This window comes from Lonchura striata, chromosome 34, assembly GCF_046129695.1.
Source record: "Lonchura striata isolate bLonStr1 chromosome 34, bLonStr1.mat, whole genome shotgun sequence".
Lineage (NCBI taxonomy): Eukaryota > Metazoa > Chordata > Aves > Passeriformes > Estrildidae > Lonchura > Lonchura striata.
The window spans coordinates 1332505-1347448 of NC_134636.1; the positions used below are offsets into that span (position 1 = coordinate 1332505).

The 14944-nt window shown below is 67.7% G+C and overlaps 2 protein-coding genes across 2 annotated transcripts; both read left to right on the forward strand.

The window, feature by feature from the left end:
• The first annotated feature begins 1734 nt into the window (after positions 1-1734).
• Positions 1735-9045, forward strand: KIF1C (kinesin family member 1C). The gene is given in 22 exon segments (XM_077789445.1): positions 1735-2011; positions 2259-2335; positions 2403-2582; positions 2665-2730; positions 3128-3306; positions 3391-3502; positions 3718-3795; positions 3875-3940; positions 4029-4107; positions 4182-4260; positions 4341-4462; positions 5469-5581; positions 5688-5767; positions 5964-6039; positions 6128-6207; positions 6292-6386; positions 6661-6744; positions 7024-7186; positions 7266-8286; positions 8336-8479; positions 8482-8502; positions 8546-9045. Coding segments are annotated over 22 exon segments (3258 nt in total). The 5' UTR covers positions 1735-1905; the 3' UTR covers positions 8783-9045.
• Positions 9046-9230: 185 nt separating this feature from the next.
• PCOLCE (procollagen C-endopeptidase enhancer) lies at positions 9231-14838 on the forward strand. The gene is made up of 8 exons (XM_077789502.1): positions 9231-9438; positions 9977-10085; positions 10762-11020; positions 12346-12470; positions 12750-12886; positions 13984-14228; positions 14372-14545; positions 14632-14838. Exons 1-8 carry the CDS (start codon positions 9308-9310, stop codon positions 14772-14774), a joined length of 1323 nt encoding a protein of 440 aa, XP_077645628.1. The 5' UTR covers positions 9231-9307; the 3' UTR covers positions 14775-14838.
• The last annotated feature ends 106 nt before the right edge of the window (positions 14839-14944 follow it).

Below are 14944 nucleotides of genomic sequence, written 5' to 3' on the forward strand. Positions count from 1 at the left end.
GCCCGGGGGATGCGGCACCGCGGGGCCGGTGAGCGCGGGGGCTCCGGGACGCGCCGGGGCTTGGGGGGCAAATCCGGAGGGGCGGCTTGGGGGGGTCCCGGGAGCGTGGGAAGGGGGGTGAGGGGCATCCCGGGGAGCTGGGGGCGGGTCTGGAGAGGCTGCGGGGTGGTTTGGGGGTGCTGGTGGCGGGGCTCGGGTGCCTAAAAGGCGGGTTATGGGGGGTTTGAGGGGTTAGAGTGGGGTAGGAATTGGGTTTAGGGGACCTATAGGGGATTTAGGGGGTTAGAGGGGTGTAGAAATTGGGTTTAGGGATTTTGTAGGGGGGTTAGAGTGGGGTAGGAATTGGGTTTAGGGGACCTATAGGGGGTTTAAGGGGTTAGAGGGGTGTAGGAATTGGGTTTAGGGCAGTTTGAGGGGTTAGAGGGGTGTAGGAATTGGGTTTAGGGCAGTTTGAGGGGTTAGAGGGGTGTAGGATTCGGGTTTAGGGCAGTTTGAGGGGTTAGAGGGGTGTAGGAATTGGGTTTAGGGGTCTTGTAGGGGGGTTAGAGTGGGGTAGGAATTGGGTTTAGGGGACCTATAGGGGGTTTAAGGGGTTAGAGGGGTGTAGGATTTGGGTTTAGGGGATCTATAGGGGGTTTAAGGGGTTAGAGGGGTGTAGGAACTGGGTTTAAGGGATCTACAGGGGGTTTAAGGGGTTAGAGGGGTGTAGAAATTGGGTTTAGGGGTCTTGTAGGGGGGTTAGAGTGGGGTAGGAATTGGGTTTAGGGGACCTATAGGGGGTTTAAGGGGTTAGAGGGGTGTAGAAATTGGGCTTAGGGATTTTGTAGGGGGGTTAGAGTGGGGTAGAAATTGGGTTTAGGGATTTTGTAGGGGGGTTAGAGGGGTGTAGGAATTGGGTTTAGGGGTCGTGTATGGCGGTTTGAGGGGTTAGAGTGGGGTAGGATTCGGGTTTAGGGCAGTTTGAGGGGTTAGGGGGGTGTAGGAATTGGGTTTAGGGGATCTATAGGGGGTTTAAGGGGTTAGAGGGGTGTAGGAACTGGGTTTTAGGGATCTACAGGGGGTTTAAGGGGTTAGAGGGGTGTAGAAATTGGGTTTAGGGGTCTTGTAGAGGGGTTAGAAGGGTGTAAGAATTGGGTTTAAGGGGTTAGAGGGGTGTAGGATTTGGGTTTAGGGTGAGCGCAGGGTGTTAGGAGCAGGTGTGGGGGAACTCTAGGGGAAGCTGAGGAACCTCAGCGTTCCCGAGCAGGTAAGGAGCAGGTGTGGGGGGTTTGGGGGTGGACAGAGGGAGGTTGTGGGGTGGCCTGGGTGTAGAGCCAGGTTTAGAGAAGCTGGAGCGGCGTTCGGGGGTGTCTCGGGGCGCAGAGGTGGATTTAGGGGTGCTGCAGGGGGTCCATTGGGGTCTCTCGAGGTCGTGGGGTCGCAGCCCTTGTTTTGTGTGGTGGGGGGGCTCAGCCCCGGGGGTGGGCCGCCCGCATTTTGGGGGGGTCAGGGGCGGGGTAAGGGGTGTCATGTGCTGTTTGTGCTGACCTGGCGTCACCTGGCAATGGGGGGGGGAGATCCAGGGGGGCTTCTCACCCCCCTCTTCCTCTCTCCTCACCCCAAATCCCACCCTTTGCCCCCAGCCCTGACCTTTGACCCCGCCAGAGTGCCTCGGGGGTGCTGGGGGGGTCGGGCTGGGGGGCTCTTTGGTCACCCCCTCCCCCGGCACCGCCCCGGGTTATTTTTAGGGCTCTCCTTGGGCGGGATTGAGGCAGGGACGCGGAGCCGGGGCCCCCTTCCCACCCCGCAGCCCCGGCCGGGAGCTGCCGGGGCGGTGGGCGTCGGCGGGGGTCCCGCGCGCCGGGCAGAGGGGTCCCGGCGGGTGACGACGTTCCTCTGTCGCGACAGGGTGAGGCTGTCGTGGGCATGGCGGGCGCCTCGGTGAAGGTGGCGGTCAGAGTCCGGCCCTTCAGCGCCAGGGAGAGCAGCCGCCAGGCCAAGTGCGTCATCCAGATGCAAGGGAACACCACCTGTGAGTGAGTGGGGGGCGCGTGGGACGGGGGTCCGCAGAGGGAGCACCCCCAGGGCCGGGGGGACCGCGGTGGGACCCCCCCGCCCCGTCCCCGTCCTTGTCCCGTGCTGGCCTCGGGCCCGGAGGACCAGCTGCCGCCGGGCTAAAAATAGCAACGGCGAGGTTTTTGGGGGGGGTGACGGTGCTGTGGGGGTTGAGGGTGACGTGGGGGGGTCACCCCAACGCCGCCGTCACCTCCGCACCCCAGGCATCACCAACCCCAAGCTCCCCAAGGACGCCACCAAGCACTTCACCTTCGACTACTCCTACTGGTCCCACACCTCGGTGAGTGCCGGCCGGGCGCGGGGGTCCCGCGGGGGGCTCCGGGGGTCCCTGACTCGCTGCCCCGCAGGAGGAGGACCCCAACTTCGCCTCGCAGCGCCGGGTGTACCAGGACATCGGGGAGGAGATGCTGGCGCACGCCTTCGAGGGCTACAACGTCTGCATCCTGGCCTACGGCCAGACGGGCGCCGGCAAGTCCTACACCATGATGGGGCGGCAGGAGCCGGGGCAGCGCGGGATTATCCCGCAGGTCCGGGGCCTGGGGGGCTCCCGGGGGGCTGGGGAAGGGCTGCAGCCCCCCACAGCCCCGGCTCAACGCCGCTCGCCCGCAGCTCTGCGAGGATCTGTTCGCCCGCGTCGCTCGGGAGGGGTCGCCTGAGCTTTCTTTTTCTGTGGAGGTGAGGCAAATCTGGGGGATTGGGAAGGGGCTCGAGAGAAAAAGAAAAATCCTTTTTCTCTGGGGAGGTGCTGAGGGGGGTTTGGGGGTTCAGAGCATGGCCCCTGGCTTGCAGACCCCTCCCCAGGCAATTTGGGTGTTCAGCTCTTGCAGACTCGCCCCACACCCCCCACAGCAGCTTGGGGGTTCATCTGCCACCCACCCCAACATTTTGGGGGCTCAGCCATCCCCCCACCCAGCGCTTTGGGGGCTTCCCCCATCACCATTTTGGGGATTCCTCCCCCCACACCCCAATCCGTTCGCCCCCAGTTTGGCTCTTTCCCCACCGCGGCTTTGCGGTTTCACCCCCGACCCCCACGATTTTCGGGGGCTCTTCTGACGGCGCCGGGGCCCCCCAGGTGAGCTACCTGGAGATCTACTGCGAGCGGGTGCGGGACCTGCTGAACCCCAAGAGCCGGGGCGGGCTGCGGGTGCGGGAGCACCCCCTGCTCGGGCCCTACGTGCAGGACCTGTCGCGCCTGGCCGTCGCCTCCTTCGCCGACATCGCCGACCTCATGGACAGCGGCAACAAGGCCAGGTGAGGCACGGAGGGGCAGGGGGGCACCCCCGACCCCCCAAACGCCCCCCCAGGCACCGAGGGTCCCGCCGAACCGCCCCGCAGGACGGTGGCGGCCACGAACATGAACGAGACGAGCAGCCGCTCGCACGCCGTGTTCACCATCGTCTTCAGCCAGCGCCGCCAGGACCCGCTCAGCGACCTCACCACCGAGAAGGTGAGGGCAGCCCCAGAGCCAGCCCCTAAACCCCGCCTTTGGATCACCCAGAAATCACCCCCTGCAATCCCCCGAGTCCCCCCAAAAATCCTTCAGTGGGCAATCAGCCATTCTCTCCGCTCCCTCAAATCAGAATTCCCCCAAATCCCCTCAAACCCCCATTTCCCCCCAGAATTCCCTCCTAGATCCCCCCAAACCCCCCTGCTTCCGCCCAGGTGAGCCGCATCAGCCTGGTGGACTTGGCAGGCAGCGAGCGCGCCGACGCCTCGGGGGCCAAGGGCATCCGCCTCAAGGTGAGCCGTGACCCCCTGCGCCCCCCAAAAAGAGGGGGTGACCCCCAGAGCCCTTCTGAGCCTCGCTGCCCCTCCCCAGGAAGGCGCCAACATCAACAAGTCCCTGACCACTCTGGGCAAGGTCATCTCCGCCCTGGCCGAGGCGGTGAGTCTGGGGGTCACCCCCTCCCCGCGCCCACCCTCGGGGGTCCCGTGGATTTTTGGGGAGACCCCACAACCCTCCCCCTCCCCAGCAGACCAGCAAGAAGAAGAAGCCGGATTTCATCCCGTACCGGGACTCGGTGCTGACGTGGCTGCTGAAGGAGAACCTGGGTGGGTTGGAGGGGGCGCGGGGGGCGCGAGAGGCGTTTTGGGGGGCACGGCCCCCGCTGACGGCGTCCCCGCAGGCGGGAACTCGCGCACGGCCATGATCGCGGCGCTCAGCCCGGCCGACAGCAACTACGAGGAGACGCTGAGCACGCTGCGGTGAGCGAGGGGCTCCGGGGGCTTTTGGGGAGCTGCGGGGGGGGGTCCCAGCCCTGATCCTGCCCCTTTTGTCCCCCCAGCTACGCCGACCGCACGAAGCAGATCCGGTGCCACGCGGTGATCAACGAGGACCCGAACGCGCGGCTGATCCGCGAGCTGCGGGAGGAGGTGACGCGGCTGCGGGAGCTGCTCAGTGCCCAGGGTGAGGGGCTGGGGGGCTGTGAGGGGATTTAGGGGCTCTGAGAGGCTGCGGGAGCTGCTCAGTGCCCAGGGTGAGGGGCTGGGGGGCTGTGAGGGGATTTAGGGGCTCTGAGAGGCTGCGGGAGCTGCTCAGTGCCCAGGGTGAGGGGCTGGGGGGCTGTGAGGGGATTTAGGGGCTCTGAGAGGCTGCGGGAGCTGCTCAGTGCCCAGGGTGAGGGGCTGGGGGGCTGTGAGGGGATTTAGGGGCTCTGAGAGGCTCTGGGAGCTGCTCAGTGCCCAGGGTGAGGGGCTGGGGGCTGTGAGGGGATTTAGGGGCCCTGAGAGGCTGCGGGAGCTGCTCAGTGCCCAGGGTGAGGGGCTGGGGGGCTGTGAGGGGATTTAGGGGCTCTGAGAGGCTGCAGGAGCTGCTCAGTGCCCAGGGTGAGGGGCTGGGGGGCTGTGAGGGGATTTAGGGGCTCTGAGAGGCTGCGGGAGCTGCTCAGTGCCCAGGGTGAGGGGCTGGGGGGCTGTGAGGGGATTTAGGGGCTCTGGGAGCTGCTCAGTGCCCAGGGTGAGGGGCTGGGGGGCTGTGAGGGGATTTAGGGGCTCTGGGAGCTTCTCAGTGCCCAGGGTGAGGGGCTGGGGGGCTCGAGGGGATTTAGGGGCTCTGAGGGGCTGCTGGAGCTGCTCAGTGCCCAGGGTGAGGGGCTGGGGGGCTCGAGGGGATTTAGGGGCTCTGAGAGGCTGCAGGAGCTGCTCAGTGCCCAGGGTGAGGGGCTGGGCAGGATTTGGGGTCCTGAGGATGGAGTTGAAGGGGTCTGTGGGATCTAGGGGTCAGAATTAGAGGATTCTGTAGGGGGGATGGATTTGGGGTCTTGGTTGCAGAGAGGTTTTGGGGGGAGAAGCGATTTGGGGGCAGAGGGGGTTTGGGGGACAGCGTGGGGGGTGCAGCTGGGGTGCTGGGGGTTTGATGTGGGGGTGCAGGAGGCAATACCCCCCCCACCACCGAGCCCCCCATCTCCCCCCAGGTCTCCCCGACACCCCCGTGTCCGGCCCCGCTGCCACGACGTCCCCCACCCTCAATGGGGACCCGGGGCTGGAGCCCCCCCTGGGCCCTACTGAGGCCATGGAGCGCCTGCAGGTGACCCTAAAACCCCTTCCAGCCTCTCCCCCCATCCACCGGGATCTGTGACCCCCTCCCCAAAACTTGGGGACCCCTCCCCACCCACAATTGCTGTTCCTGCCAGGAGACGGAGAAAATCATCGCGGAGCTGAACGAGACGTGGGAGGAGAAGCTGCGGAGGACGGAAGCCCTGAGGCTGGAGCGGTGAGGGGGGGCCCCACCACGACCCCCAAAATGTCCCCCAACACCCCCAAATAACCTGAACCCGCCCAGCCTCACCGCGGTCAGCCCAAACGCTCTTGTTGCACCCCCCTGCAGCCCCCCCAAATCTCACCCCTAAACTCCCCCTGACCCCCTCCAAAGCCCTCTGGGCCCCCCCAAATTCCCTGTGCCCCCCCAGGGAAGCGCTGCTGGCTGAGATGGGGGTGGCTCTGCGGGAGGACGGCGGCACCGTCGGGGTATTCTCCCCCAAAAAGGCAAGTCGGGGCTGGGGGGGCCGCACCGTGAGGGTCCCCCCGCAACCCTGACTCTGGTTTTTAATTTTGCGCCCCCTCCCCAAAAAAGACCCCGCACTTGGTGAACCTCAACGAGGACCCGCTGATGTCCGAGTGCCTCCTGTACCACATCAAGGACGGCGTGACCAGGTGAGCGGGGGGCTGTGGCACCCCCAAGCCCCCTCGGGGCCCCCCCAGGCCCCACAATTTGCCCTGTGCCCCCCGCTCCTGCAGGGTGGGCCAGGTGGACGTGGACATCAAGCTGTCGGGGCCGTTCATCCGGGAGCAGCACTGCCTCTTCCGCAGCCGCCCCGACCCCTCGGGGGAAGGTACGCCATTCGGGGCGGGGGGCGCCGCATTTTGGGGTGCCCCCCTCGCCCAGCCCCATCCTGGCACACCTTAATTGCTGTTTCTCCCCTGCTCCCTCCCCCAAATGCTGCCACTGGAGCAGGTCACCACGGCCCCCCCAGGTACCGCTCCCCCCGTGCCGGTGGGGCAGGGAGGGTCGTGGGGCTGGGGGGGTTTGGGGTGGGATTTTGGGGTTCCCCCGCCCCGGTTCAGCAGGGGGGTGACTCGCCCTCCCCTTGCTGTCCCCTCCTGAAGTTGTGGTGACGCTGGAGCCGTGTGAGGGGGCCGAGACCTACGTCAACGGGAAGCAGGTGACGGAGCCGGTGGTGCTCAAGTCGGGTAGGGACCCCCAAAGCCCTCCCAGGTCTCTGTGTGTCTCCCCAAAATCCCCGTCCAAGTCCCTGCGGCTCTCGCTTGATCCCTCCCAAAACCCTCGCCGTGCCCCCCAAATTCCCTTCAACCTCCCATGAACCTTGTGTCACCCCCAGATTTTCTCTCGAGTTCATTTTGACACTCTCACACCCCCATTTCCCACCCAAATCCCCCAAAACTCCCCGTGACCCTGTCCAAATCTCCCCTGAACCCCGCCGTGACCCCTCCAACCCCCTCCCAAACCAGGCCACCGCCTCATTTTGGGGAAGAACCACGTATTCCGCTTCACGCACCCGGAGCAAGCGCGGCGGGAGCGGGAGCGGGGCGCGTCCCCGGGGCCGGCCCCGGACTGGAACCTGGCGCAGCGGGAGCTGCTGGAGCAGCAGGGCATCGACATGCGCCTGCAGAGGTGGGGACGCGCCCGGGGACACCGGGCTCCGCCCTGGGGGTGCCTGGGGGGCTCACGCTGAGCGTGTCCCCCCACCCAGGCTCCAGGAGCTGGAGAACCAACCCCAGCTGGAGAAGGAAGTGTCGGAGCGGCCGCAGGTGAGGGGGCTGGGGGGTCGTGTGGGAATCCGGGCTTCCCTGGGGAACTCTGCTGTCCCCCGAGCGTCCCAGGGATCGTCCTGGCTGTCACAGGTGACCCCCGGCTCCTCTGGCTCCCCTTCACGTCCCACGACCGCCCTGGGTGTGTCTCATGGGTCTTCCCGGGTGCGTTCTGGGTGTCCCTCGTGGCTCTCACGTCCCCCCAACGTGTCCCCCCGGCAGCCCCCCGCCACCGAGGACCCTCCGTGCTACGAGGCCGGCTGGCGCCTGATCTCCTCGCTGCGCCAGGCGCTGCCGGCGCCCGCCGTGCGCTCGGTGCTGCGCCGGGCCGGGCTCCCGCTGCCGGCGCCGGGCAAGCGCCGGGAGCCGCTGCGCGTCTACCAGATCCCGCAGCGCCGCCGCGGCTCCCCGACCCCGCCGTCGCCGTCGCCGTCGCCGTGGGTGACCATGGCCGACCTGAAGGCGCAGGCCGTGCGGGAGCTGAGCCTGGAGGTGGCCCTGCGGGAGCCGCGGCCGGCGCGGCGGGAGCTGGAGGCGCTGAGCCTGGCGCGGCTGCGGGAGCTGTGCCGCCGCCACGGCAAGCGCGAGCCCACGGAGCGCGACGGCTGGCGCGCCGTGGCCGGGGACGTGTGGGACGCCGTGGGCGGCGGCGAGGAGGACGAGGGCGGCCCCGGCGGCCGGCAGGCGAGCGAGGTGGAGGGGCTGCGGCTGCACCTGGACAGGCTGGCGGGGATCCTGCGCGAGGTGAAGCGGCAGAACAGCGCCAAGGACGAGCAGATCCGCGCCCTGCGCGACCGCGTGGGGCAGATGGAGCGCGTCCTCCCGCTGCCGCCGGTGAGCCCCGCGGCCTCCCGTGGCACCCCACCACCCCCGAGCGCCGCAACACACCTCTCCCATCCCCGGGCGCCCCCAAATGTCCCTCGCACCCCACAGCACCCCTCCCCAGACTGCTCTGACCGCCCTGTCCTCCCCTCCTCAGGACGATGGTGACGAGGCCGAGCCGCCCCCCCAGGAGCCGCCCCCGGAGCGGGGGTCGGGCTCGGCGCCCCCCTCGCCCCCGTCGGCGGCGGCGGCGCGGCTGTGCCGGCTGATGGAGCAGGACCCGGCGTTCCGGCGGGGGCGGCTGCGCTGGCTGCGCCAGGAGCAGGCTCGGCTGATGGGGGGCGGCCCGCAGCCCCTGCAGCCCCCCCGCCGACCCCCGCGCTTCCACCCGGCCCCCCAGGACTCCAAGCTGCGCTTCCCCTTCAAGAGCAACCCCCAGCACCGCCTGGCCTGGGGGAGCGGCGGGGACTCCCCCCAAGCCGACAGCAGCCCCCCGCCGCCGGCCCCTCCCGCGGGGCGTCCCCGCCGGGGGTCCCTGGACGGGGGGTCCCCACCGCCGCCCGTGGGCGCGTCCCCACCCCGCGTCCGCCGCCAGCGCTCGGCTCCCGACCTGAAGGCGCGGGGCCCCATCCCGTAGGGGGTGTGGGGTTTTGGGGACGCCCCCTCCCCCAAATGGACAATCACGGCCTCCCCCCACCCCACAACCGGGGGTCTCCCTGCCGGGGGGGCCCCCAGCTGCTGTCACACTGCCCACCCCCCGCGTGTGTGTGTCTGTGGGAGGGGCCCTCGGTCAGGAGGGCCCCCCCTTCTTACAGGGGAGTCCCTAATTAATGGCGATCCCGCTCATTAAAAAGAAGCGTCTCGTTTTTGGGGGTCTCCCCCACATTCCGGTGCCTCCTCTCTGCTGGCCCCGCCCACTCCAGCCTGGCAGCCGCGGGCCACGCCCACGGCCACGCCTTTTGGGCGGGGCCGAGCAGCGTCTCCGCCCCTTCCATTATAGGTGTGTGTTTATATATGGCACCGCCCTTTGGGCGTGTCATCAGCAGGCCACGCCCCTTCCCGCTCATTCCGCCCCCCCATCCCTCTCCGTGCCCCCGGTCCCGGCCCCGTTTGCCCGGTCCCGGCCCCGTTCCGGCCCCCTTCGCCCCTGCCCGGCCTCGCCATGAGCCGCCTCGGGCCGCCGCCGCTGCCGCTGCTGCTGCTCGGGGCGCTGGGGGCTCTCAGCCCGAGCCCGGCCGCGGGGCAGGACCCGGCCCCGAGCCCCCAGCCCAGCCCCCGGCCCAACGCCAGCAGGTAACGGCACCCCCGGCAGCGCACGGGACCCCCGGGACGGGACATGGCTCGGTGGTGTCCCCCGGAACGCGACGGGACCTCCCCCCGAACGTGGCACCGGGCAGGGCTTGGCCCGGGGCGGGATGTTCCCGGGGCGGGATGTTCCCGGAATGGGATATTCCCGGGGCGGGATATTCCCGGGGCGGGATATTCCCGGAATGGGATATTCCCGGGACGGGATATTCCCGGGGCGGGATATTCCCGGGACGGGATATTCCCGGAATGGGATATTACCGGGACGGGATATTCCCGGGGCGGGATGTTCCCGGGGCGGGATATTCCCGGGACGGGATATTCCCGGAATGGGATATTCCCGGAATGGGATATTCCCGGGACGGGACCCCCCCGTGCGCACCGGGAGCTTCCCGCTGCTCGGTGCAGAGCCACGAGCCCCGGGAGTGCCCCAGGACTCCCCGGAACAGCCCGGGACCCCTCTCCGGGGATCCGCGACCCCCGGGCTCGGGTTTCCCCCGTTCGTGACCCCCCCGTGTCCCCCCAGGCCGGTGTTCCCGTGCGGGGGGGACCATCGCGGGGAGTCGGGGTTCATCGCCAGCGAGGGCTTCCCCCGGCATTACCCCCCCGGCAGCAACTGCACCTGGACCATCACGGTACGGCACCCCAAAACCCCCGGGGCACCCCAAAACGCTGCGGTTCCCCCCGGCCGTCCCAGCTCCTCCCCCTCCCGGTGTCCCCCGGTGCCACACGGGTGAGGGACAGGCGATGACACCCCAAAATGTCATCTGCGGGACATGTGGTGACATCCCAGATGTGCTCCCTGCTCCCTGAGGGCCGGCCGGGTGGTGACACCCCAAAATGTCATCTGAGGGACATGTGGTGACACCCCAGATGTGCTCCCTGCTCCCTGAGGGTCGGCCAGGTGGTGACACCCCAAAATGTCATCTGAGGGACATGTGGTGACACCCCAAAATGTCATCTGAGGGACATGTGGTGACACCCCAGATGTGCTCCCTGAGGGTCGGCCAGGTGGTGACACCCCAAAATGTCATCTGAGGGACATGTGGTGACACCCCAAAATGTCATCTGAGGGAGATGTGGTGACACCCCAGATGTGCTCCCTGAGGGTCGGCCAGGTGGTGACACCCCAAAATGTCATCTGAGGGACATGTGGTGACACCCCAAAATGTCACCTGAGGGACATTGGTGACACTCCAGATGTGCTCCCTGCTCCCTGAGGGCCGGCCAGGTGGTGCCACCCCGACGTCCCCAAATCCCCGGCCCCTGCCGCTGCCCCCGGCCGGGTGCTGACCCCGCGGTGTCCCCCAGGTCCCCGAGGGCCAGGTGGCCACCCTGTCCTTCCGCGTCTTCGACCTGGAGCCGGACCCGCTGTGCCGCTTCGACGCGCTCTCGGTGTTCGGGGGCCACGGCCCCGGGGCGCCGCTCCTGGGGCGCTTCTGCGGCACCTTCCGCCCGGGGGCCCTGCGGGCGCCCCAAAACCGGCTCCGGCTGCACATGGAGAGCGACGGCGGCACGGCCGGCAGGGGCTTCCTGGCCTGGTTCAGCGCCGGCAGCCCCCCGACCAACGGTGGGTGAGAGAGGGGCCGGGGGGAGACCCCCTCCCCAAAAATAAAAGCAGCGGGGAGGGAGCACCGCCGGCGGGGAGCAGGGAGAATCCCGCGGGGACGCCCCCAAAACCACCCAGAGAGAGCCCTGGAAGTGAGGAGAACTCCAAAACCCTGCAGGAGCGGCCTCAAAGTCTTGTGGAGACCCCAAACTCCCACGGAGACCCCCCAAAAGCGCGTGGGCTGCGAGGCCAAAAGCCCTTCCAGGAGTGAGGTGGGAAAAGCGGCGAGGGGGGAGCTGTGAAATGGGGAGAAGTGTGAGGAGAAACAGTGGGAATGGGGAGAAAGTGGGGATGGGAAAGGAGGGAAAGGTGCGAAACCGAAAACAGGAGAAAATTGGGGAAAATAGGGGAGAAAAAGAAAAAAAAAACAACAAAAACAGGGAAATGAAGGAAAAGCGTGAGGAAGAAATGGAAAAGGGTGGAGAGGAAATGGGGGGAAAGTGTGAGGAGAAAACAGGGAAATGAAGGAAAAGCGTGAGGAAGAAATGGAAAAGGGTGGAGAGGAAATGGGGGGAAAGTGTGAGGAGAAAACGAGGGAAAAGTGCAAAGGAAGAACCGAGGGGAAAGGTGAGGGGAAAAGGAGAGGAAAGCGTGAAAGGAAAAGGAGAAAAATAAGACAAAAATTTTAAAAATTAGGGGGGAAAACTGAAAAGAAAAATTTCAAAAAACTGAGAGGAAAAATGAGTGAGAAGAAAGGAAAAGTTGGAGGGGAAAAGCCAGAGGGAAAAATGGGGCAAAGTGTCAGGAAAAAAATGAAGGAAACTGTGGCACAAAATGGAGGGAAAAGCTGAGGGGGAAAGGGGGGCAGGGAGACCCCAAAACCCTCTGGAACACCCCCAAATCCGTATGGAGACCCCCCAAAGCCACACGGAACACCGTGTCCACCAAAAATCCCTCGGAAAACCCCAGAGACAGCCCCAAAACCGCCGAGGAGACCCCCGGACCCCCCCAATCCAGCCCAACCCTTTTGCAGGGCCCCCCCAGGGACGGCGGCGTTCGGGGGTCTTTAATAAACCCCATTTTTTCGGGGAGTCCTGGCACTATTTTGACGGTGAGTATGGACCCCCCCCCAAATTTACAAAAAACATTCCGGGGAGGGGTCTCACTCCCCAAATTCCATCTCCTCCCCCAGTCCCAGGGTGGTTTTGGCGGAGCCCCCCCCAGTCTTCCCCCCGAATTTTGGGGGTTTCAGGGACAGAGAGGAGACGCCGGCGGTGTGGGGATGGAAGGGGGGGGTGTCCAAACGTGTCTGTGCCCCCCAAAAATGTGACCCCACCGCCCCCCAGAGCACCAGTTCTGCGGCGGGCGCCTGGAGAAGCCCCAGGGGAGCCTGAGCACCCCGAACTGGCCGGAGGAGAATTATCCCCCCGGCATCAGCTGCTCCTGGCACATCGTGGCGCCCCCCGACAAGGTTTGGGGGGCCCGGGGTCGTTCGGAGGCGTCAGGAGCATTTGGGGGATTGGGGTGGGGGTCAGGAAGGTTTTGGAGATGTTGGGGAGGGGTCTGGGTGAGCCTGGGGGGGTTTGTGGGGGGAGAGGAGGGATTTGGGGGAGGTCAGAAATCCTTTTGGGGGGCGGGTGAGGAGAGAGCGGGATGGTTCGGGAGAATTTGGGGAGGGGTCTGGAGGGGTTGAGGGGTGCGGGGGGTGCGGGGCCGGGGGTCTGAGCCCGGTTTGGGGTGGGGGGCGCAGGTGGTGGAGCTGCGGTTCGGGAAGTTCGACGTGGAGCCCGACCCGCACTGCCGCTACGATTACGTGGCCGTGTTCGAGGGGGGGGCGCGGGACGACGCGCGGCGCCTCGGCCGCTTCTGCGGGGAGGAGACCCCCGGGTGAGCCCCCCCGGGCCCGGCCGAGCCCCCCACAACCTGCCCCAACCCCGCCTGGGCCCCCCAAACCCACCCGATCACTCCTAAACCCACCCTGAGCCCCCCCAAACCGCCACGACAGGGATCCGGACCCCCTGAGCACCCTCAAAACGCCCCTGGGACCGCCCCAAACCCCCCCGGGACCCCCCCAAACTCACCCTGAACCCCCCCAAACCCACCCCGAGCCCCCCCAAACCACCCTGAGCCCCCCCAAACTCACCCTGAGCCCCCCAAACTCACCCTGAGCCCCCCAAACCACCCTGAGCCCCCCCAAACCGCCACGACAGGGATCCGGACCCCCTGAGCACCCTCAAAACTCCCCTGGGACCGCCCCAAACCCCCCCGGGACCGCCCCAAACCCCCCCGGGACCCCCCCAAACTCACCCTGAACCCCCCCAAACCCACCCCGAGCCCCCCCAAACCCACCCTGAGCCCCCCCAAACCGCCACGACAGGGATCCGGACCCCCTGAGCACCCTCAAAACTCCCCTGGGACCGCCCCAAACCCCCCCCGGGACCCCCCCAAACTCACCCTGAACCCCCCAAACCACCCTGAGCCCCCCCAAACCCACGCTGAGCCCCCCCAAACCGCCACGACAGGGATCCGGACCCCCTGAGCACCCTCAAAACTCCCCTGGGACCGCCCCAAACCCCCCCGGGACCCCCCCAAACTCATCCTGAGCCCCCCAAACCACCCCGAGGCCCCCCAAACCCACCCGAGCCCCCCCCAACCCACCCTGAGCCCCCCCAAACCACCCTGATAGGGATCCGGACCCCCTGAGCACCCTCAAAACTCCCCTGGGACCGCCCCAAACCCCCCCGGGACCCCCCCAAACTCACCCTGAACCCCCCCAAACCACCCTGATAGGGATCCGGACCCCCTGAGCACCCCCCAAACCCACCTGGGACCCCCTCAAACCCACCCGGCACCGCCCCATACCCCCCTGAGACCCCCCCAAACCCCCCTGAGACCCCTCCAAACCCATCTGAGACTCCCAAAAAACCCACCTGGGACCCCCCCCGGTGCCCCCCTGACCCCCGGTGCCCCCCGGTGCCCCCCAGCCCCATCGTGTCCAGCTCCCCGGAGCTGCTGGTGCAGTTCGTGTCGGACCTGAGCGTCACCGCCGACGGCTTCTCGGCCACCTACACGCTGCGGGAGCGGGGCAGCGCCCCCGAGACCCCCGCCCAGAAGCCCCGGGGGGGGGGCAAGGGGAAGCCGCCCCCCAGCCCCCCCACGGCCGCCCCCTGCCCCCAGCGCTGCCGCCGCGCCGGGACCCTCCAGAGCAACTTCTGCAGCAGCGACTTCGGTGAGAATCCCCCGGGAGCTCCCCGAAACCTCCAGGGGGAAACTGAGGCACGGAGTGGAGCCCGGGCACCCCCGAACCCCCCGGCCGCGGGGGTGTCGGAGGTTTTGGGGTGCCTGACCCCCGCCCCGTTCCTGTGCCCGCAGTGCTGACGGGGACGGTGAAGTCGGTGTCGCGGGGGCCGCCGCAGGAGCCGGGCTGGGCGGTGGTCTCCGTGCTCGCCCTCTACAAGTCGGGGGGCCTGGGGGTCCCGCAGGCGGCCAAGGGCGCCGCGCTGCGCCTGCAGCTGCCCTGCCGGCCCTGCCCCGCGCTCAAGAAAGGTGCGTGTGCCCGGGGGGCGCCCGCGGGGGTCTCCGCGCCCGCCCCCCGCCCAGCTCCTGACGCCCCCTCCCCAAATCCCTTCCAGGCTCCAGCTACGTCCTGATGGGGCGGCTGGGGGCGGACGGGGCGGCCCTGCTGCCCCCCGACGCCTTCGTGGTGCCCTACCGCCCGCAGCAGCAGCAGCTTTTGGGGAACCTCAGCAAGCGGCCGTGCCGGGGGTCCCCCTGAGACCCCCGCCCCACGCCGGGGGGGCGCCCCCCGCGCGTTCGCAAATAAAGGGTGCAGAGATGGAGCGTGTCCGCCACGGTTCTGGGGGGGAGCCCGCCCTGCGTGCGCGCGAAGGTTCTGGGGGGAGCCCCCCGCGCCCCGTACCCAAGGGGGGCCCCCCAAAACGGGAC

Coding starts and splice junctions, on each gene's coding strand:
- PCOLCE (XM_077789502.1), top strand. CDS start 9,308: ATGAGCCGCCTCGGGCCGCCGCCGCTGCCGCTGCTGCTGCTCGGGGCG. Junction 11,021..12,345: donor CGGCAGCCCCCCGACCAACG/GTGGGTGAGAGA, acceptor ACCGCCCCCCAG/AGCACCAGTTCTGCGGCGGG. Junction 14,229..14,371: donor CTTCTGCAGCAGCGACTTCG/GTGAGAATCCCC, acceptor CTGTGCCCGCAG/TGCTGACGGGGACGGTGAAG.